The following is a 26,566-nucleotide window of genomic DNA, read 5'->3' as shown; positions in this document are numbered from 1 at the left end:
GGAATTTGGTCAAAAAGAATGGAAATGCTCAATGTTAAAACAACTCCCCAGAGTCCAGTTTTCAAGCGAAGAGTTTGATCTAAGCGTGCCAGAAATTAGGAGTTCATTCTCTCCTACTAGTCGATATTCCATTGCTTATTGTCGACATTTCATAGTAACAGTGTTGCACCTTGGTCTCCGTAACAATACTGACTATCAATGTCCTGTGTCTCTTGCCCAGGTCCTGGTGAAAAGAAGGTTTTGCTTGCCCAAAACCTGAGGAACTGAATTCTCATGAAACAGTTCATTTTTTAAGATGCAAACCCTAAGACTAGTTGCTGACAGTATCTCATCATGATCAAAGTATTCCTGAAAATTATTAATTTATCTAATAGTGAATTTGGGGCTTGATATCCATTATCTCAATTTCATTTCATCGTTACTAATAATTCAGCGCTTAGTTATGTAACGAGTGTACTGGATTAATCTAGTTTATTAAAAGTATGCGTACACAGGGTGTTTCACAATCGCAGATTCTCAAGTACATACGAGTACATCAAGCTTTTTAACGACTTCAACCGGAACAATAGGACTTGATACGTTCATAAAATACATTTGCATCAAGCTTCATACATTTTGTAGGATTATTTTCGAAAATATCCTTGGCTACTTTTTTGCGCCCCAGTATCGAAACAAAATGGCAGGGTTTCTCAATCTCCTCAGTATTTATTGAAAAATGTTTGCGAGGTATTTAGGATTGACGATGGGTATCAAACCGGAAAATCTGCAGTTTCGTTTGAAGAGCCCTTGTTGTGGCTCCCAATTAAAACGAGAAAAGGGTACACGAATGAAGACCCAAGGTTGGGCACGAGTTCTAAAGCAGCCCTCGTTCCGAGACTTGGAATGACAGGAGACTACATGACCTTCTAGGATCTTGCCCTTAAGGGCATCCAAGAAGCCCTAACCTTTGCCATTGGTCGCTTGTTCCAAGGGGGGAGGGAAGGCGTTGATTTTGTGGGAGTTAGGGGGAGTGGGGTGGAGTTTGGCAGCTTCTTACAACTTGTTCCAAGGGGGGAGGGAAGGCGTTGATTTTGTGGAAGTTAGGGGGAGGGGGGGAGGAGTTTGTCTGCTTCTTAAACTCAGTGCTTAGTCAGACCTCAGCTATGAATGCATCACTTGTAAGTACTCTTGGACTCTTGCATAGGGGCCAGATGGGAATCAGTAGGAGTAGGATTCGTTAGACCTTGATCTCAAGGATCCTTACTGAAAGATCTCTCTTCAATTTCATGATTTTCCACGCCATAGCTGAAACCCCTGAGCACACATCACATCAGATTATTCTACTGCCTCTGATCAAGATGTTTTCCTGTTAGGCAAAACTGAGTATCTTCTTGCTACTTGGTGCCAGAAATCATTTGAGATTTTTTTCCGGTCAAAGGTCAATATCACCTTCTCTTGTAGGTCAGGGTGTAAGATGGATATAGTAATTTTAATGTGTCTCAGGAATTTCAAATCTACCACAAGCCCAAGAAGCTGACTTGACAACATCAAACGAGGTTTGCCAACTCTGATAACGAATCCAGCATTGCACAAGCAATAAAGAGATTAAGCTCACCTACATAAGGTTGTTTGCATCTCGATTTACTCATCAATATCCCTGTGGGGTTGCAGTAGCGAAGGTAAGGGTACCACAGAATTGTTGACCACAACATTCCAGATAATGTCACTCATACCTATCAATTTTCAGAGAAACTCAAAACGCAATGGACTCTCTTTTGACGGCCAAAATCATTTCAATGGCCCTTTTGGGCGTGGTTTCCTTCCTATTGAGTGTACTGGCCATCGGTCTGTTTAGGTATCTCTCCCAGGAGAGTAAAATCCAAAGGTCCATCATCTCTAATTTACTCTGTTTTGGCGGAGGTGTCCTCATTGCAATCAGTGTCATTCATATGCTGCCAGAGGTGAGTGCACTTCATTATCTGTACTAAATCAAGGCCCCGTGATCCACAAACTTGAGTTTGATAGGTACGTGAAACCTTCACCGGATCCGGCGTCGACCTAGATGAGAAACCTGTGGCCGAGATTTTAACTTGCGTTGGGTTCTTCTTGGTATATCTAATTGAAGAGCTGGCCTTTGCTTGCTCGGGTACTCATCACCATACTCCGGAACTCCCCACTACTCGTTCTCATGGGGATCAAGAAAATCAGTGAGTACTGCAATACTCAAACCTTTGGACTTCAGATCATGCAATGTCGTTTTTCTGATTTCTTTGTTTAGCGGCACTCATTCCATAACCTGCCAATCCAATCATAATGACTTGGTCGAGATTAGTCCTGGGAATGAAGAAGATTCTTTGAAAAGAAAACATGGTAAGTTATGGAAAATTAGCTTTCATAAGTTCACCACCTTACCAAACCCTTTCTTCCAGGGTCGATCTCAAGTGCAAAGAGTTACGATACGTTTCCCCAAGAACATCCTCAGAAAGAAAGTATTTTCACGGGGGCTAAATTTCGAGCCCTGAGGGACTTCATGACAATGTTGGCTCTAACTCTGCATGCAGTCTTTGAAGGCTTGGCCATTGGGATCGAAGAGGAAACCACGGACGTCTGGAAATTGTTTGCAGGTACAAATTCATAAGCGGATGAAGGAAGAGCCGAGCCACTTCTAACGCAACTTCTTCACTACTGGGAGGTCATTTGATCTAGTGACAAGGCCTCTAATTCAATCAAAGGGCAAAACGATCCGCCAATAGCTGTTGTTTGCGCGAGTCAATTGATCCCCATATACGGTACATCTTTCAATTGCAGGCGTTGCTTTACATAAGTTTGTGATTGCATTTTGTTTTGGCTTGGAGCTCATGGCCAATCGGACAAATATGAAGCTCATGTTATTGTATCTCATAACATTCGCCATCTTCAGTCCATTGGGCGTTGGTATTGGTATTGGTATCAATGAAGCTCAATCTGAAACCGCCTCCTATGCCTTCACCGTGGGCACACTTCAAGGTAAGGAGAGCCCTCTTAAAATTTGAAATCACAGTTTTAGAATTGACATTTTTTTCTATCTTTTATTAGCCCTCTCGGCCGGCACCATTTTATATGTGGTGGTGTTCGAGATTCTCCAACGAGAGAGACAAAAGGATGTCAATGGGTTCTTGCAGTTGACAGCATTAGTCATTGGATTTCTTGCCATGATGTTGGTCGAGCTCTTTGGTAAGAAGTGCTTCGAGTGATTTTCTGATGATGTCTTTAAAAGATTGAATCTTGCAAGTAGCTTGTAGATATCACCCAAAATTAAAATCCACTCACTTGAGCAGTGAATGTATTTTCGAGTGCTGGGGCGGGTTCGGACCCGAGCCCGGAGAGTTTTGGAGAAATTAGCTCGTCAAAAAAATGAAAAAAGAAAACAATATTCATTCTTTCCTAGAATTTTGCAAGACGAGTCTTCTTGTTAGAATTGACTGCAGTAAAAGACTCGAGTCCGGACTCTGTGAATCCAGCAAAAAGTCAAAAAATCAGAGCACTCGCCCCGGCACTAGTATTTTCTTTGTGGGTAACGTGAACGAGCTAACTAGTAGTAGATAACCGATGACAATGTTGGGTCTTTTTTCGTTTTAGTTGGCCACCATCACCATCACGATGACGAGCGTTTGCGACTTTTATCCGTCTAGCATAAATTCCTAGAATCGCTGAATAAATGATTTGAACAATTCATTGCTCATGCCATCAGGCCCCGAAGGTTATCATTTTTATTGTCATTCGTCTCATATTTTACGACCTGGGTGTCAGATCAAAACACGCGGCTCCATTTCAAGGCCTTTGGGTAAAAACAGAGCATGACATGACAGGTCAATTGCGATGGCGAGACTCCAAATGATTTGTGTGAAAATTTACATAAAACGCTCGAGTTCGAATCTTTTGTTTGGAGACTGATTTCCACCATGAGGAGGTTGACTTGGCTCTTCTTGATCTCACTGCTATTTTGGGGTCTTAATAATAGTGCTGTGATTAAACGAAACCCGAATTGCCTCTGTGGAGTGCGACAAGAATCTAAAATTGAAACCAGGTGATTGATTGATCGTGGTTCCGACGATCTGATTCAAATCACATCAACTTAATGTAGATCCTGATATTGATTGCTACAGATAGGAGTTGTAGAGAATAGGTAAAAGCTATTTGCCTCACCAATGACTGGTCCAGAGTTTAAGCCAAGGCATTGACACTAGAAATGAAAAGCATACTTTTTCAAAATTGACACGATAGGTATGATAAATCATTGTTCCGCGTGTTAACGAGCAATCATTTCGAGCTTAGAACGTAATACGCGTACAAGCTCAGAGTGAATGAGAGGTTTAGGGCATTGCATCACATCATTTATTTCTGAAAACCTTAGTTGAAATCGTAAGATTGTGCACTAGGAATACTTTAATGCCATCCAATAAACTGTTTAGAATCAAAGATTACTAGGCTTTTACTGTACGAGTGTTAGTCATCCGGCAATGTCACTCTCGCAGTGCATAGCATTATCACATTGGGCAAAATAGGTACTAGTACATCATTTAAGGACGAAATTAATTGTTATACTGCTTTCTTTGAGGCTAACATGGACAAATGTTTCCAAATCGTGCTTGGTCATCAGATCCTTTATCAGCTTCTCTATTACCTCTCCTCAAACTGGACAGGGGTTTTGAAGTACAATGCTCATTTATGTGCTTTGTTTTCTCGTATGATAAGAAAAATATTTCGTTCGGTCAAGATTAATAGATCGGATTGGATGTAATAAAGCGCTTTACTCAGTGCATCTTAATTTTTCTTTGTCCATGTCAATTATGTTTCGAAAATCAAACGTGTTTAGTTTACACATCACAAGGGATTGAAAAAGTTGTTTCTGAATTTTGTCAAAATAGTTTGTTTTGCCTAAAGCCGCTAAGTTTCAGATAAACATCACAACAATTCGGTGTCTTGAGTAAGAAGATGCTTATGGCTGTCGTTTGGGAATAAGGTCGAAAGGTAGAAAAGTGTAATAAGCATTGAAAGTCTAAAGACATATTTAAAACCAAAATTTTGTGTGGTGTCCGTTTTTCGTCGTTCTTGCCCCAAATATCCAGACAATCCTGTATGTGACATGTTCCAAAAGTCCTTCTCAAATACTGGTTGCATTTGTTCCCTAACTGTCTAACTGTTGAGTTATATGCGCAATTCGTATACCAACTTCGACTTTGTAGGTACACAACCACATCCAGACTTCCTTAAAGTTTATATTACTCCTTTTTCTGCAAAGGATCACCAATGGCAAGGAGGCTGATCCAAATGAATTTCCATGGATGGTGGGTCTTTTTAAGTCGCGGAACCAAGACCATCCGATTTGTGGAGGGGTTCTCATCTCCGATCGTCATATTTTGACGGCGGCCCATTGTTTAGGTAAGACCAGAGTTTCAATAATATGTTAAAAATTAGAAGATTTGAGGATCATTTCGTACTTTCGGGATCCCCAGGATAATGTCCGCAATAAGCCACAAAAATTCAAGTTCCCTTCAAAAAGTTCATTGCAAGTTAGACGACCAACAAAAAGGGCAAAATTGGAAGGAAAAGAAATGAAATCTCTTTTGAAGCCTTAAAATCAGGTTCTAGCTCGAAACATTGAGTGGAATTAACCCCAACCAAAGAAAGAGATAGTTTAACCCAAAAAGATGAAATTCTAACCTATCATAGTCATATTTTTTAAGACTTCTATATAACTATTCATCTCCACATTTTCATTCAACTCGTTCTCACGTTTTTATTTCTTATGAGTAAGGTTCCCAAAATTATGCATAAAAAAGGACCTCAGTATGCAAATAAAGATGCGAAAGAACAAGCCCAGGATTCAAATATGAATGCAAATCAACTTCAAAGATGCTTTATATTGTTATGGAATTCTGAAGTATCTTAAGCAATTTGTTAAGCTGGACACAAATTTCTAATAGCAGTATGCTCTGATTTTCAAGTGGCTCAGCATCTGAACAACAATCAAAGGCTAATCCGCCTTGGCCGTACAGAGCTGGACACAAATTTCTAATAGCAGTATGCTCTGATTTTCAAGTGGCTCAGCATCTGAACAACAATCAAAGGCTAAACTTCCATAACAATCACAAGTATTGTCAATACAGCAATAACTTTGACTTGTTCCCCTCCTTTCGGCCCAAACAAAATCAGTCAAAAGAAGCCTAAAATGCATAAAAATGTGAAAACGAACCAAACATGCAAATAATGCAAATAAAGGTTCAGGATGCAAAAAGATGCACTTGATGGCCCAGGATGCTAATAAATGTTATTTGCGTAAGTCTGAGAACACTACTTATGAGTTGTGTTATTGAGGGCAAATTTTTCAATAAACAATACTGCTCAAACGTTTTTATTGTTAAGCAATGAAAATGAACGTTCCTGAAGACGTAAAAAATGTTTTCGATATTTCTTATCACAATCTACTTAATTCTTTTAGGAATGCAAAACACTTTATCAATGATTTGACCCTTGAAGAGTTTTTCTTTGTGCCAGTACTTGTCCGCTTTACCTTTATTGTCTTTTTGACAAGACAATTTTGTCCAATTGACTTTTATCATTGGCTTTAAACTGCCGATTTACTCTTTACACAAGGAGCAAGCGCAATGATTGGCTTCAAACGATTTTTCTCAATTAAAAGCAGAGTTAAGGTAATAGTGTATCAAAACCCCGGCCTGAGTTGGATCTTTTTCATATGCATCATCAAAGGCTCAAGAAACTCCTATGTTAAAAGGGCAAAAAGGGACATACTGATAATTTGTTCGTTCCCCTACTTTCAAGATTTCATTTTTTGTCGTCCATTTCAGTGGAGACGATCCGATATGGATCGATCTCGGATCACAACGTTTTGAATTATGCCGATGAAGGTCGAAAGAAACTCATCCGTCCATATCGAGATGTGCAAGTGATTCATCCCAATTACGGCCGGACCAAGACGAATATTCCTAAGTTTGATCTGGCCATCCTTCAGTTTGTGTCGCCCGTGGTTTACTCATTCTATCCCAAGGTCAGGCCAATTTGTTTGCCCAGTCCATTGGAATATGCAGAATATGGACATGCTTGGGCGGCGGGTTGGGGAAGAACTGCATTTGACGGTAGGTTAGAAAACACATTCATTCCCTATTGTCCCATCGTTTTTAATTTGTTTGGGCCATACTGGATGATTCTGTAAACTTTAATTGATTACATTTGCATCCAATGTCATCGCAATTGAAGGTGCAATTGCATTTGATCTTGTGGGTGATCGATTGAATTTTCAACTGAAGTAGGTAGTTGTGATCCGTGTTTAGCATCGTTGAGCCCAGGTTAGTACTGACTCTTTCTGTCTGTAATAAAATCGCATGCCCCAAGGTGGTCAAAACCGCATTGCTACGTTTTCAAGGTGGCGTAATCAATTTCAGAAAGTACCGCCATCTAACGTTCAAGGAATTAGCGGCTTGTTGAATAAACCATGGACTTCTAGAAATATGGACTGCGAACGAGCTTCCAGGCAAATCGGCCTTCTCTTGGTTATAGCCACTCTGAGCCACTTTTCGAATTAAAGTAACAACATAAGAAACGTAGATCTCTTCAATTAACTGTAGGTCAATTTTATATCATTTGCATGCAAAGTCGATCGTTTCAAAATTGTGTTGTCAAAAGCTTATGTAGCCGGCCTAGAGCAGGCTGAAACTTCGAATTTTATGTATTGTTGATTACATATTTTTGAGCATGGCTCCTGAGTTCCCTAATCATAGGTTTGTGCTCAAATTTGGCCAAATTCATCTTGTCAACCAGATCTTTTGGTAGCATAAATTTCTTATCTGGAGTAAGATGAACGGTTTGGGAGATACAAAACATTGGTTTCCGTTTGCGCTACACATCTCTAGAAGTCCAAAGTTTGATCAACGTCTGCACAATATTGTTATCGATTCATATTCAGTGTTATATTCAAGTTTGAGCTAGCAGATGCTTTCATTTGTATTCCACTTACAAGTCTATGGACCAGAAAGAGTAAATATTAGCAACTAGCCATGCCACGGTGTTCTTGCTGATGTGGCAGGGAGCTCCATCTTGTGGCCGACCTAGGGGACTCCATAGTACGCCTTTTCGAGCCAGGGCTTGTCTATGGTCTCCAGAAGAGAAATGTAGAGCTCTGAGTGAATCGTATCATTCATCTGATGAACAATTAATTGCCAGTCAAAACTTAATTCCAAGCAGGGTTGCCGGGTTGTCGAAAAGTTGTTACGCCATTTTGATAAACCTATTCCGCCAAATTCCGCCACATTGGACAATTTTATGGACTTGTAAACAAAACGCTATCATTATCAAAAAATCAATTTTAAGCATTAACGTAACCCAGCAATCAAGGATGCAGTTTACAATACGAGAGACATATCTTGTGCCATTAGATTCAGAGAAAATGTGACCAAAGACTGGAAAAATACCAGAGTTGTCATTTGCGTTAAGTATAGCAAAAATATTGTTTAACTAACCTTCATCAGATTTCCCTCCGTCTTTTTTCATTAGATCAGAACATTTTCCATTACACGGTGGTTATATTTTCTGGTTAAGTGTTTGCTCAAATACCAAGACATCTAGATATGTTTTTCTTTGTCAAAGAGACATAAGGAACAACTTTTGTGAAATACACATGTTTAAAAGTAGCTCAGATAAGTGTTAAATCACTTAAAGTGCATTAAAATGCACCATTGTAAAAAACGTAGCCAATCAGTATTAAACATACTCTTAGTTATGTATTGACGTAAAATTTCATAAACTTCTATTCCGCAGATGCCTAGATATTACAACTTAAAGGTTGCGTTTTACGCCTTAAAAGATCGAAAAATGGTCTAATTATGTTTCCAGTTATTCCTAAGGAATATGATTGTGTTTTTCAATGACACGACAGGAAATGATATTTCGCCATTTTCTTAAAGATTTATTTAAAAGCAAAAAGTAGCAAAAAATGTCGCTTAAAACTTACAAAACATGCAAAATTGCCTTTCATTTTACTTAAGTGCCAAAAGTTACAATATCCTATCGTGTTCCTAAAATATCTGAACGATACCAGTGACAGTTTAATTTTCCAAATTGTCACTTTTTGCAATAATTAATTTCTACGTACTAGCGATGTTTTTATTGAACGTTAATAGAATTTTGTCAAAATTCAAGATTAAGCTTCATTGAAGTTGCTACTGACAAGTATGGCATCAAAATTGTGAAATATTGACATTAAGTAAGTTTTAAGTTATATTGCAAACTATATTCGGGCTTTTCTACCTGCTTCAGAAAAGTGAAAAATTTTCATTTATATTTTAGGCATAGAAAAAGCTTATTATATTTCTTGGCAATTGCTTTAAGCTATAACCGGAGCAATTTGCTGTCAAATTCGATGAAAATGCAATCTTTTAAAACGAGATATCTTATAGTTTGCTCCATGGATTTGAATACAATTTTAGTTGGAAACGCACCTAAGGTTACTTCCAACATCTATTAATTACGTTTTAAAAAATGCTATCTCTTTGTAGGTTTTAATTGGATTAATATTCTAATCTGAGCTAGAATCCAAAATGATTTTTTTACAAAAAATGTTCCTTTTGTTTCAATAACAACGAAAATCATTATTATAAGTCTTGGCATTTGCAAAAAATCTTTATCAGTATTTTGAGTAACACCGTGATTAGATGGCCCATAACATTTAAAAGTGATTTCGAGAAATGTTTGAAGACGGGGCCTGATTAGTTCTACGTCCAAGTCGACAGAAACCAACAAACTTAAAATTACTCCATGCCTAAATTTAGGTCCAGGACTGATGATACATTACAAATTTATAGGGATTTTCATTCCCACGTATCAGATAAAAAAACCTTGAAAAAGGAACTGCAAAGTAGACTTTTGTGTTTAAGTTATCTTTCTCTTTTTCACAAGAGTTTTCTCTTAATTTTTGAAATTGGTTATTGTGTGAAGGCTTTAAGACTGAAACAAAAAAGAATTCCGCCCAAAACCAAGCCATACCTGCCACTGTGCAAACTGCAATGAACTCTCTCATCCATTCCATTCCAGAAACTTTGGTGACAAAATGATAACCTCTCATTAAATTTAACTGAATCTAGGAAAACGTGTAAGGTTGAAAACATGCTCAGTTCAAAACTGATGGCAACAACCAAAACTCGCAACATTACAGGTTTCTTCAGGTCTCATTCCGCCATATTCCGTCACATTTTGGGCTCACCGCCAATTGAAATTGAACGCCGCAAACAACTTTTTCATGCCGCCATTTTTGACTTATTTGGCGGCGATTTCCGCCAACTGGCAACCCTGGTTGCAAGACCATCACTATGGCTTCGTGTTTGGTCTAGATATAAATGTGATCAGATATTGAACGTTCTCGGGGCGCTCTGTGGAAATGTGCCAACCAGTTTGACTGTTTATGATATGGTTGTCCTTTAACGATTTACCATCGCTCAATAGGATAACAGGCAATCATTCTTGGCCTTAGTAGAGTTGATAATAAGATATTTCTTGGGTCTGGCTCTTGACTTTGGCCCAAGATCATACTTATCTTGGCCACAGGTATGTACCAGATTCCTCTTGATCTGACCTTTCAGTCTTTACCAAGACAAGGGTCCTTGTCCATCAAGGCCAACCTTGTCCGGGCTTCCTGGCAAGGGCAACGCAAGATTCGAATCGTTTCCGGATGTGACAGACAGACTGGTGGGTGATTCTAAGAGCTTTTGCGATCTCCTTGAACTTCCCGAAGTCAACTTAATTACAATGTTCTCCATCTCCGAGAAATGAAGAGTTTTGCAGTTTATCTTATTTTTTCATAGCAACTGGACAACAAATTTGTGACCAAACCAATTTTCTCTTCAAAGAGTAAATCAAAATGTGAAACTAGCTGCATTTGCAATCATGTGCTAAATATCTTATGAGCCATTTCGCAACTAATTAGCTCATTTAGCATTTGCACAAGGAACTCCAATTTTGGGACATGGGGTACAGTTTCTTGGGCTGCATCCTGCCTTTATATCGTGAGTAGCGTCTCTCTTTGTATTCGATAATGACACGTCTAGTGCCCAATTCTCAGCTTGATTGCTAGATGGTAGGGCTAAACCACTAGATGTAAAGACAACTCCTTCAGTGTCTAGATTACCATTATTAGTTTTGTTTATCTTAAGTAAGATAACTGTTTGTGTTCTTTTTTCAGGTCCACAAAGCGATGTCCTTCTAAAAGCTCGTTTAAATATTACAACAAATTCTGATTGCGAAGGATTTTTTAAGGATACTATCATCAAGGAACATTTGTGCACCCAAGGTTCAGGTAACAAAATTTCTACGGGCAAAATAATTTGACAGTTCACCTGAAACCTCTTTTCCATCCACAGAAACTGATACTTGCCAGGGTGATAGTGGAGGAGCTCTCATTAAGGAACGTAGTCCGAACCAACTAACTGATGACATTCCGCGATATGAAGTGATCGGAATCACTTCCTGGGGCGCTGACGATTGTGGCAATGTCAAGCAAAGAGGTTCGATTTTATTGGCTTGTTTTTTTTTCGGAAAGTAAAATGGGTGAGATCATATCTTACTTCCCATTCATATTCAGGTGGCTTTGCTCGAGTCTCGACCATGTTGCCGTGGATCTTTAGGATGCTTCGAACGGGTCTGGGTGTGGTCCAAGTATGTGACGGTCTCTTTGGCCAATGGTTTCATTCTACCTAGAATCCAAAGTCGAGCTTTAAATGATTACACAGGCAAGCACATTCATCATCCAGTTGTCCAAGAGAGCTTTGAATAAACTTCACAAGTTGTAATGATGTCATTTATCCCTCTGGTCCTCCTACCAGGAAATAATCCGAGCGTGAACTCATCCATTCGAGACACTCCTTTCTCTTTATTGTATTCTTCCCTTCATGAAGGCGGAGAGGAGAGTCTTTGGTCGGGATTCGTCACGGAGGCGTGCAAGCGTTCAACCGCGAATCCCCCGGCCATTTGCCGTTCCAATTCGTCACGCGCGACGATTTCCTGTCTGGTCTCGCCAACCAAAACCGAGCGCTCGATCGGTCTACCGCAAATGAGACCGCCAAACGCCGGAAGGATGTTGATGCTTAATTACGCGGGCCAGAGCAGATGTTCCTGAATAGTTTTTGGTTTTGTTAGTGTTGTAAATTTATGTTCACACATTGTTCTAGATATGCCTAAATATTCAATTCGGTCGTTTCGATGTTTTTGATTGCCACTTTGAAACGGTTTGAGCAAGTTGAGAAAGCTCTAGCGCTGGATTTTGAAGGAAGATCCCCCAACCATGTTTGGGACCGGAAGAGCGATTGACAGACAGCGTTTCGCCTCTTATTGAAAGCGCATTTTCCACATTCTTGGCTACGCCCACTTTGTATTCGAGTCCCTTTAAATCCTACTCTTCAATATCAGGGTGACTCCACTTGGCACACTATCTTTGGGTTTAGCTTTTTACTTTGTCCATGTCTCTAGAAGTCCGTGGTGACACATATATATACATGCTTTTGTGCATCAAATTGTTAGTCAGTCAATGAAAGATTCTAAATGAACCGATGCTAAAATCTGACAATGTTAGGTGGCCACCCTGCCTAGTACCAAAAAGACAGAGCAGCCAGTCTTGGTTGGTTTCAATATGAGGTCCCTTTTTGATCGATCCCAGTGTGGTCCTACGTAGAACGAACATTCGTACGTACTGCGAACATTAGAGCGTCACACTTAATCAGAGCGGAAAGCGTATGTAGTGGTTGTAGAAGAGGGGCAAAAACTGAGGGGGATCTTTTCACTTCATTAGTGGCTGTTCCAAGTTGAACAAGTTGTTCGACCAACTCGTCCCTAGGGAGAGCTATCATGGACTCTTAAAACCATTCAGAGTATCGCCTTCAAGTGCCGGGATATTATTTGACTTTGAGCAATCTGAACGGTGACACGTGACACGATCTGAAGTGACAAAGTGTGTACGACACGTGACTGAGACTGGATTCAAGATGCAATACCGAGAGATCTTTGCCATGAATGCTTACGCCAGTTTGAGCACTGCCAATAGCAACAACAATAATAGTAGTAGTAGTAATAATAATAACGGCAATAATCACAATAACTCTAGGCCAAGTGAGAGCGGCGATGGCAGCGATGTGATTTCATCCTCGTCCAATGGATTTGGCGCTGAACTGGACGGCAAAATGGATCAAAGCATGTCAGGTGAGAGAGAGCATCTATCAAATTTTAATTACATTTGCCAAAAACACACTGAAAAATCAATTCGAAAATGTTCATATTGTCTTGATATAACGACCTAATCACCTTTGGGTTCACAAATTGACAATAATCCTACAACTAAAGCAACGCTATAAACTACAAAGGACTCCATACCTATAAGTTGAGAAGGGGTTTTCATTTGGAGAGGATGCTAACTTTGCTGACGAATATCCATAGTAACCTTCAAAGTGACTTGCTTCTACAAAATTTTTCTGTTTTGAAGTGCTAAGGAGTTCCCCCAAATTACTAAATGAAGATGAACGTGTTAGCCCAATTGAAACCCAAGCCCTACCTACCATTTTCAACCGAAAACAAATCATATCGTCAAGGAAAAGAAGAAAATTTATGTAATAACTGGTCATTTTTAGGGCCACCTTAGACATTCCTCGGGGAAGTTCACATCGCCTGGATGCACTTTTTTTTCTTGGTAGGAGTAGCCAGAGAGATATCCTTGGGGTAGCCTAGAGCACGGACTTCTAGAGATATGGAATGCAAACGGAAGCAAAAATATCCTATCTCCTAAACCGCTCATCTTATTCCAAATAAGCACTTCATACGACCACAAGGTCTTGTTGAATAGATGAACTCAGCCAAGTTTGAGCCCAAACGTATACTTAGGGAACTCAGGAGACATGTTCAAAGTTATTTTATAAACACTACACAAAATTTGAATTTTCGGCCTGCTCTTGGTCGGCTACATAAGCTTTTGATAACATGACTTTGAAACGATCCACTTTACAAGTAAATACCATAAAAATGACCCACCTTTAATTGAAGCGATCTGCGTTTCTTAGGTTATCACTTTAATTCTAAAAGTGGCTCAGAGTCGCTATGACCCAGAGCAGGCCAATTTGGCGAGAAGCTTGTTCGCAGTCCATATTTCTAGAAGTCCGTGCCTAGAGTCAACATACGGACATCCTTCCTTTTGGGATTTCTTCTTATACGGCGCCTCTCTAAATCATTTAAAAAGACAAATTGATTCACTACTTCAGATCTTGCTAATAAACAATTGATCAAATAAATAACTGAATATCCAAAACATTTTTTTCTTCTTCTCAGATTTTAACATGTCACCCAGTCCATCGCCCAGTTCGACCTCACCGGGAAACTCTCGGGATTCATCCTTCCATCTTCCGAGTCACCCTCAAATCCACTCCAATCATAACAATAACAACAATAATAATAATAACCAGACGGACTTTGGCTTGAGGAATCAGTTCATGGAGACGCAAGTCTACCAGGATTTCATTGACTCTGTATCATCGCCGATGAATCTAGACTCGTTGTCCCATGGGTCCATATCATCGCCGGAATCTCGATCCTCGCCTCACCCATCTTCCACCACTTCCAATGACGATGAAGCACTTCACCGAGATTCGAGCAATAAATGCATGCGAAAACGAAAGCGAAAATCGCCGCAATTTCAAGTAAGTCGGATGATCAGTTTTTCAAATAGTATTCATTGTTTTATGTCAATGTATGCTCACGTGAATGAATGGGTGTTTTCATGTCGAAGAGAAATTGCAGAAATTTGGCGGTTCGGGTATGCGAAAGAGATCAACTGAAGTCCGGTTTTTGCAGCTCTCAGCACAGGTATAAAGAATATGTTAAACACCTTTATTGATTGGTCGTGGTGTTGGCTTCTTTGAATACCTCTTTAAAAAGTTGGCCTTAGTTTAAGACAGAAAATTGGTTGGTTCAACCCTCTCGAATTTCTGCCTTACAATAAGAACATATTTTGGCAGGGGACTAGTGACAACAGATTGAGGATAGAATGCATTCAGGAAAGCATTTAATTAATTTTTTTCGATGTTTAGGAAAAAGGTTTCGTTTGGCATGCATTGGAGTGATCTTTAACATATACATTGTACGTCTTGAAATCATCCTTTTCTTTTCTACCATTTTTGTGTTTCAGTTAGCAATTCAAGCATCATAGACAATTGAGAAATCCCAGTCAATTTGACTAAACTATTTCCCAACTTCACATTTTAGCAGGATCTAGCAATATGACAAATTTTTCACTCAAAGAGCAATAAATAATTTTAACATGTTTTAGGGAACTAGTCCCCAAATTGTTTGAAATTCAGACTTATTTGCATCCTCGTTTTTTCTTGTTTTCTGTTTACGTCCACTTGAAAGTGGATCTTTGTGGATGTATGTTTCTTTTTCATAAAAGATCCTACTCTTCATGAAGTGCTTAAGAATTACATACGTTATCAAAAAATTAAGGATAGTATTCCATCCTATTTAGCTATCATGCACGGATATCAAAACAGTGGTTTCTAAACGGCCCTTTTATCCGTGACAAAGCAAAAGAAACTAGAACATACTCGTACTATGTTCCAAAACGGTAGCCTTAGCCAAAATGGATATCCCAACATTTTATTGACACTAATGAATACACTCTATTTAGGTCCAACAACGACATGCGGCAAATATGCGAGAAAGGAAACGAATGCAATCCATCAATGATGCCTTTGAAGGTCTCCGTCACCATATCCCCACTTTACCTTATGAAAAGAGACTGAGCAAAGTGGACACCCTCCGTTTAACTATTGGGTAAGAAACAAGATCCCTGTGCATCAAAATATGTATTATCCATTTATGGTGCTTATAACGCCCAAGCAAGTTGTTACCCAAATTCCTCCAGCTCTCAAAATCATTGATAATAGTTGTGATTTTATGGCATGATGAGGTTTTAGTGATGAACAAATGGATTAAGGGTTATAGGTTTTATCCTTGAGCTCATGGTCTCCAGACCTCTTTTCGATAGATTTATGCTTTAACTGTATTTCTAGGGCTTTTATTCGTAGTTATGAACCATTTTGAATTGATGACAGAACGCAAAAAATAAGTGTAAAGTCGATAACTGATGCTGATTGTTTGGCATTTTGGAGGAGTGATCGATGAAAAGTGATACAGCTTTTTAGAGGTGCTCCAAATTTCTATCACACATCAAAACATTCTTGTTTGCCACTTTCGTTTCTCTTCTGACCTAAAACCACATCATGTAAAAAACCTTAGAATGTTTCCCTATGACTTTTGTGGGTCATGAAAAAGTAAATTATGTTTGGAACTTATTGATTAGGGAATATGTATATCCCTCGAGACTTTCAAATTGAGTGTAAGACATGTCTTTCTTTTACATTTGCATGTATAGATACATCAGTTTCTTGTCAGAAATGGTCGCCAATGACGATTATCCTCCAGCGAAGCAGGCGCCCAAACCGATCCCCGAGAAAAAGATCATCGTTCACAGTATGAAAGGTACGCATTGAAATCGGAATTGAAATTGAGCAGAAAGCAAACCAACTCCATCCGGAATCCATCAAGGGATTAGCCGAGTGGTTGGTTGGATGGTTCTCCATCATGACAGCCACCGACGAACGTGTTAATTTCATCCATCCAAAGACCCGCTTCCACTTTTTGCATCACAAATTTTTCAAATCCGTCCATTGAAGCGGCCAACCTTCGCCTTTTTTTTCTCTCCTTCTTCTCCTCTTCAATTTGTGAACAGGGTGTTGCGTGAGTTCGAGACTTTTCAACTCTCATTGGTTGGGGACTCTGGACAAACTAGATGATCTTTTGTTCGAATTCTCATCGGTCTAATTCTTAATTGATGGCAAGTTTGTTATTCCATTCCAAAGTTATCTTAATAACCCATCCACGCTTCAAAAAAGATAGAATGGTTAGATTTCTGAAATGAAAAGAATGGAGCATTACTGAACATGTCCCGTTTTTTGAGTGGCAGCATCTGCAACTGTTTTGCCACCCTGTAGTTTTTCTTTGCCCTCCCTCTGTTTATAATCCGATTTCCGCATTGAAAACTTGAAAGCTACTTAATTTGTGATGTCGAATTCGATGTTCTCGGAACCCTACTGAACGTAGTATATAAGATGGAGTGAGAGGAGGGACTTAATACTCCATGGAGAATGAAGAGGAACACACAAAGTGTTCATTTTCTCTGATAGGATTAATTTCCCCTTGGGTCCCAAAAATGACATTCTTTGAACAAACTGGCGTTTACTCCATCCATAGGGTTTTCTCCGCTCTCGGCTCTCGGCTCAAGTTAGTATCACTAATAATTCTTGTTGATGTCGGGTTTTGGGGCCTGGGTCAGATGTAGCACGAGCAAATCGAAGAGATTAATGGAGAGATCAAGACTATCAATGGCCATAATCTCGGGGAGGTCTCTCCGAGATCGAGTTATCGTCACCCACATCTAAATGAGATCACACTTTCGATATGGTTTCCATTTCATGTTTCCACTTTCCCGATCTTGCTATTCGGATCAGAATCCTTACTAAAGCGCTTTGTACTCATTTATAACGCAATCGGCCAAAATGCGGCAAACTGAAACTCTTTCGTCTTTTAGTAAGTAGAAAAAAAAGGTATGATAATTTTCTGTCTCGTGGACAAATATTTCAAATTGCATCAGTCAAATGCGATACTCTGTACTCCTTGAGGGCTTTAAAATTGCTTTAGTCTGTTTGGGATGGGGAGGGGTGCAATGCAGACTTGTTTTGATTCTTTCCCTCAACAATGTACGCACATCAGATGAATATCCATCCGTCGAGGACTCAATTACATATTCAATTGAATCTCAGTTGGAATATTCCAAGGAAGGGGGACGGAATGGCCATCAATTTTCGATTGGCCACGCCACAAATGGCATCCCAGTTGGTTCTCGGAACAATAACATCGAATTCAAGGCTTGAGAATTTCTGTTTACGTATTTGGGTCAGAAAAAGGGGCTTCTATTCTCCAATGGTCTCGTGTTTGGAAGTCGTTTCAACGAGATGAACACCCTGCAAAGAAGGAGTGGCAATGTCCATTTTTGTTGTCCAGAAAGGTAAGCATTAGCAGCTGTCTGTGTTCACAAAATGGTCTACCCTCCTCAAGAGGGGTCATTACGGCAAACACGGTGAACCTGAGAGTACCACACACGCATCTACACTTGGTACTTACGGCCAGTCATTCAACCATCCATCCATATGGCAGTGCTTTAAACATGACCAAGCTGAAAACATGTATCGACAGATTCCAGATGTGAACTACTCCATGCAGTAGACAATGCACACGGTGGCTTGGATAGAATTTTCGAAATTAGGTAAACTGTCAAACACCGGTTCATGACTCGTTTCTCACTGACATCAATAAAATTAATTGCCAAATCAACAATTGAATAGTATTTTCATAGAAATTGGAAAATTAGAAAGAAAAAAAANCTGTCAAACACCGGTTCATGACTCGTTTCTCACTGACATCAATAAAATTAATTGCCAAATCAACAATTGAACAGTATTTTAATAGAAATTGGAAAATTAGAAAGAAAAAAAACCACAACTGATGTGAAGTTACCATGTGTAAAGGCGGCAGAATAAAACATTGACTTCACTATTAGAGAGATAAGTAACACATATGGGTGTTTCGACATTAATTTGTAGTAAAAGTGCTATCTCCAAGGAGACCATAATATATCCTTGGGATAACGCTTTGTTATTAAATTAGTTAAATGCATTTTGTCATACACACGCGTTTTATCCACCGTGATGCTCGGCGAGCAAGCACTCAATCAAAGAGCGGCATAGCAGGGAGAGGGAAAGAAAAACGAAAGCGTCCTCGTCACCTAACACAACAAAGTGGAGGTTCCATTAATTGACCACAATGGGAGTTCCTCCTCCCTGCCTCTCTTGGGTGGTTTATCCGGACATCCATTGTTGTCTGCACTGATGAATTCGAAAGGCTCATATAGAAAACAATGGATTAATGTGGGAAATTCCTTGGCTTCCAGGTGCATATGCAATGAGTCACAGTCTGAGTTGGTCGAGCAATAAGGAGAACAAGCTCTTTGGCAGCAAAGTCTGGATGCCCGAAGACCCCAAGAGTGCCAAAGCCAATGGAAGATACCCGTGAATGGATTCAATTATGTTTACATTGTACAGTACAACCAAGAGGGATTGTACAATAACACGAAGAGCTCGTCTAGTCTATCTTTTGTGAATGTTTGTGTCCGACAGGTTGTGAATTTACACTGAATAAATAAAGAAAACGGGAAAAATAACCAGAAACGGTGTCAAGTTTCTGCAACCGAAAAAGAAGTTTCCTTTCACGAAGTAACCAACTACCAACCATGATATTTGTATGATATTTAGAGTGTTAGGAAATTTAAAAAAGAAATTGAAGTGGCAGTACAGGAATGGCTCCCTTACGAAAAAGGATATGAGCGAAACTCGCTATTAGTTTCACGATCGCAAACGTGCCTAAAAGTGCCCAAAAGACAATAAGAGCTTACGAATACATAGCGGTTAGTTGGCCATCGTCCTCCCAAAATGAAAATTGAAATATGCCCGTGATTCTGGCCATGGTAAAAGATATTCAATTTTCATGCAATCTATCCACTGTTTTAAGAGGTTCTTAAAAACTAGGCGAGGTAATCCTGACATCTCTGGCGAAAATCTGAACCGTTGAGAGCATTTCCAAACTTCCAATAGATCACCTCAATAACATCCGTGGAAGACTCTTTTGGCGCGTTACATAAAACGGACTTTTACGAGTGATCCAAACGCATTTTTGGTCAAGCATTTTGGCTAAGATGTGGTTGGATCGAACGGATACTTTTCGATATATGTATATCTAATAATGGTCGATATCCCAACTTTTAATCATCTCTAACCCTCTCTCTGAAGGCACTAAACTTTTAGCTGAGGGTCTGATCCTTAAAAACCAGTTGGTCTTCAAAATTGAAAACAATTTGAAGATCTGATAATCTGGTTGTTGTAACGCTTTATCTCTGTTGCCACTTCCCTGTTGACATCTAAGCATAGGGGAAGTAGGCCTAGAGAGTACAATGCGAGCAAGCCAGGCGGACCTGTTTTTAGAGCGAATGGGTGAGAGATGAATGGTTGTTAGGAGATGGTTTCTGATTGTAGAGGCGCTGCCTTCGATTGGCTAGAATAACACGTGTTCATGTTTACCGATTCAGCTGCAATGGAAAACCAAACCAAATTCATTCTTACCCTTCTTTGTTTCATGGGCAATGGTTTAAGAGTCAAGCGTAGGGTTGCAAAAGATGGCCAGTATAATCCAAAGAGGCCAGTGAGGTAGGGGGTTCAGAGAGGAAAGCAAGCGCCAGAAACGCAAAGCTTCTGCTCATCATTTTTTCTCCAGCTAACTTTCCCTGAGTACCCTGGGTGGACATGGGGATCCACACTACATAACTCTAAGAAAAAAAATCCCTTTTTTTCAATGTCACAGGTGCACATCCTTACCTGAATCAAGTGATGGCATATGTTAGCTCAGCCATCCCTTGCTTACACTAAACGAAATTTGATCAACCATGGTGCTACATTTGGCTTTTTTGTTAAGCAAGGTGCTTTGAAAAAAAAACAGCCTTTTGAACGGTAGATGGCGATAGTTGGTGAAACTGGTGACGACAACTTGATATCGTCTTGGTTGCCTAACCTGTTGCTCTTATTTGATTTGAACTTGTGTTGGGCACTCTTACTATTGAATTTTTCAATGGCTTGCATAAATTTAAATGACATTGACCAAAATTTCAGCTTTTCTTGCTTTTGGTGACTTCAATTTTGGTCAAAAGCCCGAAAACTTTGAAGAAATCAAAACAAATATTTTTTCTTAAATACCTTTTAATCTGCGCTTAGGACTCAACCATGCTCAAAAACTCCTTACGGTCAATTTCTGTCAACCACGCATTACATGTGGTTGCTGCTCTTGTTTTTTTCAAAAAAAAATAAATAATTAAATTCCTATTCCTATAAACACTCTCCTCCCTAATATTCCTTGCCCCACCCCTATTCCCAAAATACGTTCCTATTCAAATATAGCTGCCCAACCCATTCCTCAAACCCAACCTTCCCAATTAGCTCATGCTTTGCCTCCAGTAGACCATAGCTTTGTTGGTAAGTGGGATTTTTTACGGTTGGAGAGGATGGTCCAAGATCTTGTGAACTTGGTCCGTCAAAAGAGAGGCCCGTAAAGGGGCTATATTTGAACGTGCATTGTCTGATTTCTAAAAAAGACAGCACAAAAGTTAAGATCTTAGAAGAACTAGCCGTTGAGAGAGAGATTGCATTCATCTCTATAACAGAAACCTGGCTTCGGCCAGGGGTCTTAGATGAAGAACTAACCATAGTTGGTTTCAACTTAGTTCGTTGTGATAGGATACGCCCTGATAATCCCATATTCCCACATGGGGGCGTATGCCTATATGTTAGGAATGATTTGCACATTAGTCATGTACAAATGTCGAATGGAGAAGTAGAGGTCTTAGTTTGTCATCTTCGAGGTCTTGATTTGTCTATTGTTACAATGTATAGACCCCCTTCTTGTTCAGCAAGCTCTTTTTCGTCAGCTCTCCAATTCACTGGAAATGAGTTGGACCTGGCAGTTTGCTCGAAGGTTTTCTTTGTAGGGGACTTTAATTTTCCGGCTAGCGTTGTAGAGTGGGAGGTTAGTCCTGATGGGTATATTCCCATTTCGAAATCGACATCTCAGTCGTTCGAAAAGCTGGAAGAATTCGCGATCTTGCGCAATTTCTCCCAGCACGTTGGTGTAGCCACTAGAGAGAATAGCGTTCTCGACTTGGTCTTTTCCAATGACCCTGATCTGATCCAGTATGTCCATGTGACACCTACTAATCTGTCAGATCATCATGTTCTTGAGATAGGGTCGACCATTACTCAAAAGCCGGCGTGCTCTAGAGTAAAACCGGCCAAAAAGGTCGGTTTGGCTAAGTTCAAGTTCAAAGATGAACATTGGCCGTTGATTATAGAAAGATTAGAAGAACTTGACCTGATTTCAATTCTGAAACAGGAATCGTCCATAGATGCAGCCATTGATAAGTTAGTTTCAGTTTTTAAGGAAGTTTGCTCCAGTTTAGCAATCTCTGAATATGTTCCGAAAGGTGGTACACGGACAAAAATTCCAAAATATAGGAAGACTTTGTTCAAAAAGAGTTGCAAACTAGCAAAAAGGCTGAAGAGCACTTCGAATCCAGTAATTGTGGCTAGTCTCCAAAAAAAGTTGGACGTAGTTCAGGGTAAGATTAAGGCCTCCATCGAATATGACCAGTTACAAACTGAGAGTAAGGTTGTTCAGGAGGTCAGGTCGAATCCGAAGGCATTTTTCTCTTATGCGAACTCTAAGAGAAAAATGAAACACTCTGTTGGGCCTTTTGAGGTTGATGGGGCAGCCATTAGCAATGTAGAGACTATGGCTAACATGCTTGGAGATCAGTTCTCCAGTGTGTTTTCAACCCCACTGAGTTCGGAAGCAACAGCTCATTGCTCTGAAGATGAGTCTGTTGAGATTGACAAGGTTAGTCAAGCTGAGCGTTTAGATGATCTTGTAGTCACAGATCAAGATGCTTTAGAGGTCATAAGGGACTTGAGGCTTTCCAGCTCTCCTGGTCCTGATGGTGTGACATCTCAGTTTCTGATGAGATGCTCACGGGTTCTCGCTCCTGTTTTCTCGTACTTGATGCGTTGCATCTTGGACCAAGGTAAGTTCCTCTCTTCTCTGAAGGTAGCTCATGTTGTTCCAATTTTCAAGGGGGAGATAAGTCACTCCCCAGTGACTATAGGCCGATTTCTCTCACTTCGAATATTGCGAAGGTGTTTGAGAAGATCATGAAGTTCAAACTTGTTGAATTTCTTGATATTCATGAAGTCCTTCCTCCTAGCCAGCATGGGTTCCGAGCACACTTTAGCACGGTTACCCAACCGATTGAACATATTGAGCAGGTTATTGAGGGACTGGAAAGGCATGAGTCAGTTGATGTTGTCTATCTTGATTTTGCCAATTTTGAAGTAGATCATGGGCTTTTGTTGAATAGACTTCATGACATTGGGATCCAAGGCAAGGTTGCCAATTGGATAAGAAGCTTCATTCATGATAGAAAGCAATTGGTTAAGGTTGAGGGATCCCTTAGTGACATACATGATGTCAAGTCAGGTGTTCCCCAGGGTTCGATCTTAGGGCCCCTCTTGTTTATAATATTCGTTGCCCCCCTTCAAAAGCTTAGTATTACTGCCAGTCTCTCTTCTTATGCTGAAGATACAAAGTTAGTTTCTGGTAGGAATGGCCAAGATTCCAATAGCCTTGCAAAGGACTTAAATCGAATCTACTCTTGGGTAACTGAGAGTAATATGGCCCTGAACGGAATGAAATTCCGCTCAATGACATTTGGGTCAACTCCTTTAAATACTCCACTCGTAGATAATGAAGGTAAAGATATTGAGCAGGTCTCATCTATGAAAGATTTAGGTGTAGTCCTCCAAAATAATAGAGAGTTCGATGAGCATATCTGGTTGAAGGTGGGTAAGGCTTTTCAAATGTGTGGTTGGATATATCGCACGTTTAAGTCCAGAGATAGCATCACGATGCTAACTCTGTACAAGTCGATTGTCCAGCCACATCTTGAATATGCCTCACCCATTTGGGCTCCAATGAGTTCAGAAGGTTTGCAAAAAGTCGAGCAAGTCCAAAGATGTTTCACTAGGAACATCCCAGGATTGAGAGAGCTCTCATATTGGGAGAGAATAAGAAAATTTAGGAGTTGTCAGTGTTCAAAGAAGGTACGAAAGGTATCTGATATTGTACGTTTTCAAAATATCCATGAGCTTTTCCCAACCCAGGGTTTAGGGTCAATTTTAGTGACCGTAGACGCTCAATGTGCATATTGAGAGCACCTTCAAGCCTTCGGGAATCCAGGCTAGTTCGAACAATGAAGTCCAACTCTCTTTTTTCTCGGGCTCCTTCATTGTTTAATTTGCTTCCCTCTAATATTCTTAGGAATACGTAGGCCTTGTTGATCCGGTAGCATCTTTCAAGTCAGACTTGGACACATTTTAGATAGCATACCAGATCAACCCTACATTCAAGGACTAGCTCGGTCTGCCAACTCAAATTCGTTGGTAGACCAAATATGATATAAAAATTGAAAGGTAATAAATAGACGAATTATAACCTTTCATTTTAATAGTACTGGGGGATTACATTCCCTGTAGCGGTTAGAAAAGCCCGTGAAAAACCAAACCAAAAAAATATTGCAAGAAGAAATGTTGAACATCAAGCCACTGTTTTGATTGTAACAAGCAGCATTTTGCACATATATGTTATCATTTGAGTTTTACTTCAAGCGGAATAATCCAAAATATGTGGGGGGGTAAGAAAGGGTTGATATGAGGATAGGATACTAGTGTTTAAGGTAAAAAAGAGTAAAACGTCATTGTTTCATTCAACCCTTCACATCTCTCGATTTAAAAGATCTCTTTGCTTATTGAGGGAAAGATACTGTACAACTATTAGAAATACGCAATACAATGGGGAAAGATTCAATTTGTGTAAAGGAAGACAATGTAATTGGTAGGGATCTTGTGCTATATTTAAGGATTAAAACAAAACTTTTGGCTGGACATGTTGTCTTTGATTTTACTCCATGGAATAACGTCAGAATGGAGGGTAAATACCGATCCAATGTAAGGTCTAAATCATCGCTTTAGCCTGTTTCTTAATGAGATCAAAGCCTACAGGGAAATGCGACCACAATTGAAAAGACCTTCAGTTGAATTGCAACCCCCATGGCAGGGTTGTAAAAGATCAGAGATTCAAAAGAATTGATCCCCTTTCAAGACTTGTTGGTATCCTATTAGTCAGATCCGAATGCTAACCACTGACTTGGGACACTGTCGGGAACCCAACTTGGGGACCAATCCATTGCATTGAAATTGCACTCCAAGAGCACTACCATTTTTCTATATTTGAGGTGCTAGAGTCGTATGGGTGGATCTCGCCCAGCCAGCGAGGCTAGCCAGCACATCATTCAATTCATTTCCGGTAGGAATTGTCATAAGCTGGATTCTTGGACACGGTCGTCTCCTCTCGTCTCGTCTCACCCGTCTCACCACGGTGGTCAAAAAAGCTTATCAGGTATTGAGAGAAATGCGCATATCCATCTCAACAGTCTTCTTCCTTACAAAAACCATAAGAAGTTATTTTGATGTGATTGATTTATTGAAGTCTGGCTCAAATTTGTCGCTCATATGGCTATTAGTTAACAAGATTTGCTTGGATATTTCTGTTGGAATTCAAAAAGGCTTTTGAGCCACTGTGGCAGTCGTCTCAATGGTGAGACGAGAGGGGTAAGCTGATCAACGAAGAATCCAGCTACAGTCTGTATCAGATTGGTTCTCCGCCAATGGGTGTGGTTAACGTCTAAATGTTTCCCCGAGAAAGGATGGGGAGGAGAGTCGAACCGGAGACCTCTCTCATGTTAGGCAACTGCGCTAACCACTACACCACGACTATTCCCATTTGTGTCTTTGGGAATAGAACAGATTTAAAAGTCAATTGTTCAAGTCTTTCACTATCCTGTAGTTTTTATTGTTCAATACTTCTTTGACAGGGATTGGGTGGGGAAAGCGTTGCTGCCTTCCTATAGTTCAACTTATTCAAAAGTTTGACCAAGAGCCAGTCAATTCGAAGTACGCTGGATTGTTACAAAGGCAATTTAACGTTCATACCAAGTCATTTCTTAAAAGGCAATTTCTCTAAATCAGCATGTGTAAATGCCAATCTTGACATTGTGTCGTGTATTTCTATCTGTTATAATTAACGAGTTTTAGAAATTCAATTTCATGTCTAATTGTCATATGCTATTTGTATTGTACAATAAACACGTTCTGTGATAGACATCTAGTCATCTCGATGCGATTGCATTGGTAAGTTTCTCTCCTGTATTTCCATGTTTTTTCTGTTGTTTTATGTTCTTTTAATGTTAATAGAAACCGTGCTTTATGACCATGTTTGGTGTACGCGCTTGATTAATGAGTTTATTTTTTACATTTTCTTTCTCGAAGAGAAAATAAGTAAGGCATATTATTGACTGATTGCTCTATCAATGTTAAAAGGCTAGCGGCTCCAATTCCAATTAACAGTATTATAAAAGGGAAAAGGACATTTTCAAACCCAAGAGCAATGGGCTCACTTAAAGTCAGCCTCTTAGAAGCAGCTTTGCCTTCCTCCAGCCACTTGATTCGCAACTTGTCGAAAATTCCAAGGTTCATGAGCTTCAGCAACTGAAAATCAAACATGCACTTGATGTCCGAGTCCTTTTGAAATCCAAAAGCTGAATATGCTTTGGGTTCGAATTCAACTTCCGTGAAATGAAAATCGAAACTTGGGTAGACATCCAAACGCTCTCCTAAATAAATGATTCTCGGCTCTCTTTGGAAAAGGTCAGACAGATCTTCGGCACTGGTGATAAACG

General features: G+C 39.8%; 3 protein-coding genes across 3 annotated transcripts; all 3 read left to right on the top strand.

Annotated features, from left to right (window-relative positions):
- Positions 1-1,472: 1,472 nt before the first annotated feature.
- LOC131882291 (zinc transporter ZIP1-like) lies at positions 1,473-3,693 on the top strand. The gene is made up of 8 exons (XM_059229394.1): positions 1,473-1,658; positions 1,727-1,940; positions 2,005-2,186; positions 2,258-2,349; positions 2,409-2,603; positions 2,788-2,985; positions 3,055-3,192; positions 3,598-3,693. Exons 2-8 carry the CDS (start codon positions 1,743-1,745, stop codon positions 3,648-3,650), a joined length of 1,056 nt encoding a protein of 351 aa, XP_059085377.1. The 5' UTR covers positions 1,473-1,658; positions 1,727-1,742; the 3' UTR covers positions 3,651-3,693.
- Positions 3,694-3,882: 189 nt separating this feature from the next.
- Positions 3,883-11,816, top strand: LOC131882294 (plasma kallikrein-like). Its single transcript, XM_059229396.1, has 6 exons — positions 3,883-4,045; positions 5,261-5,400; positions 6,828-7,115; positions 11,210-11,323; positions 11,388-11,531; positions 11,609-11,816. The coding sequence occupies exons 1-6, from the start codon at positions 3,921-3,923 to the stop codon at positions 11,722-11,724; spliced, it is 927 nt and encodes a 308-aa protein (XP_059085379.1). The 5' UTR covers positions 3,883-3,920; the 3' UTR covers positions 11,725-11,816.
- Positions 11,817-11,968: 152 nt separating this feature from the next.
- LOC131882292 (pancreas transcription factor 1 subunit alpha-like) lies at positions 11,969-19,472 on the top strand. The gene is made up of 5 exons (XM_059229395.1): positions 11,969-13,218; positions 14,335-14,702; positions 15,689-15,834; positions 16,436-16,542; positions 19,070-19,472. The coding sequence occupies exons 1-5, from the start codon at positions 13,005-13,007 to the stop codon at positions 19,189-19,191; spliced, it is 957 nt and encodes a 318-aa protein (XP_059085378.1). The 5' UTR covers positions 11,969-13,004; the 3' UTR covers positions 19,192-19,472.
- Positions 19,473-26,566: the final 7,094 nt, after the last annotated feature.

Source organism: Tigriopus californicus, chromosome 6 (assembly GCF_007210705.1).
Source record: "Tigriopus californicus strain San Diego chromosome 6, Tcal_SD_v2.1, whole genome shotgun sequence".
Taxonomy (NCBI): domain Eukaryota; kingdom Metazoa; phylum Arthropoda; class Copepoda; order Harpacticoida; family Harpacticidae; genus Tigriopus; species Tigriopus californicus.
The sequence above is the reverse complement of the archived record's forward strand: the minus strand, read 5'-3'. Positions and strand labels throughout refer to the sequence as shown.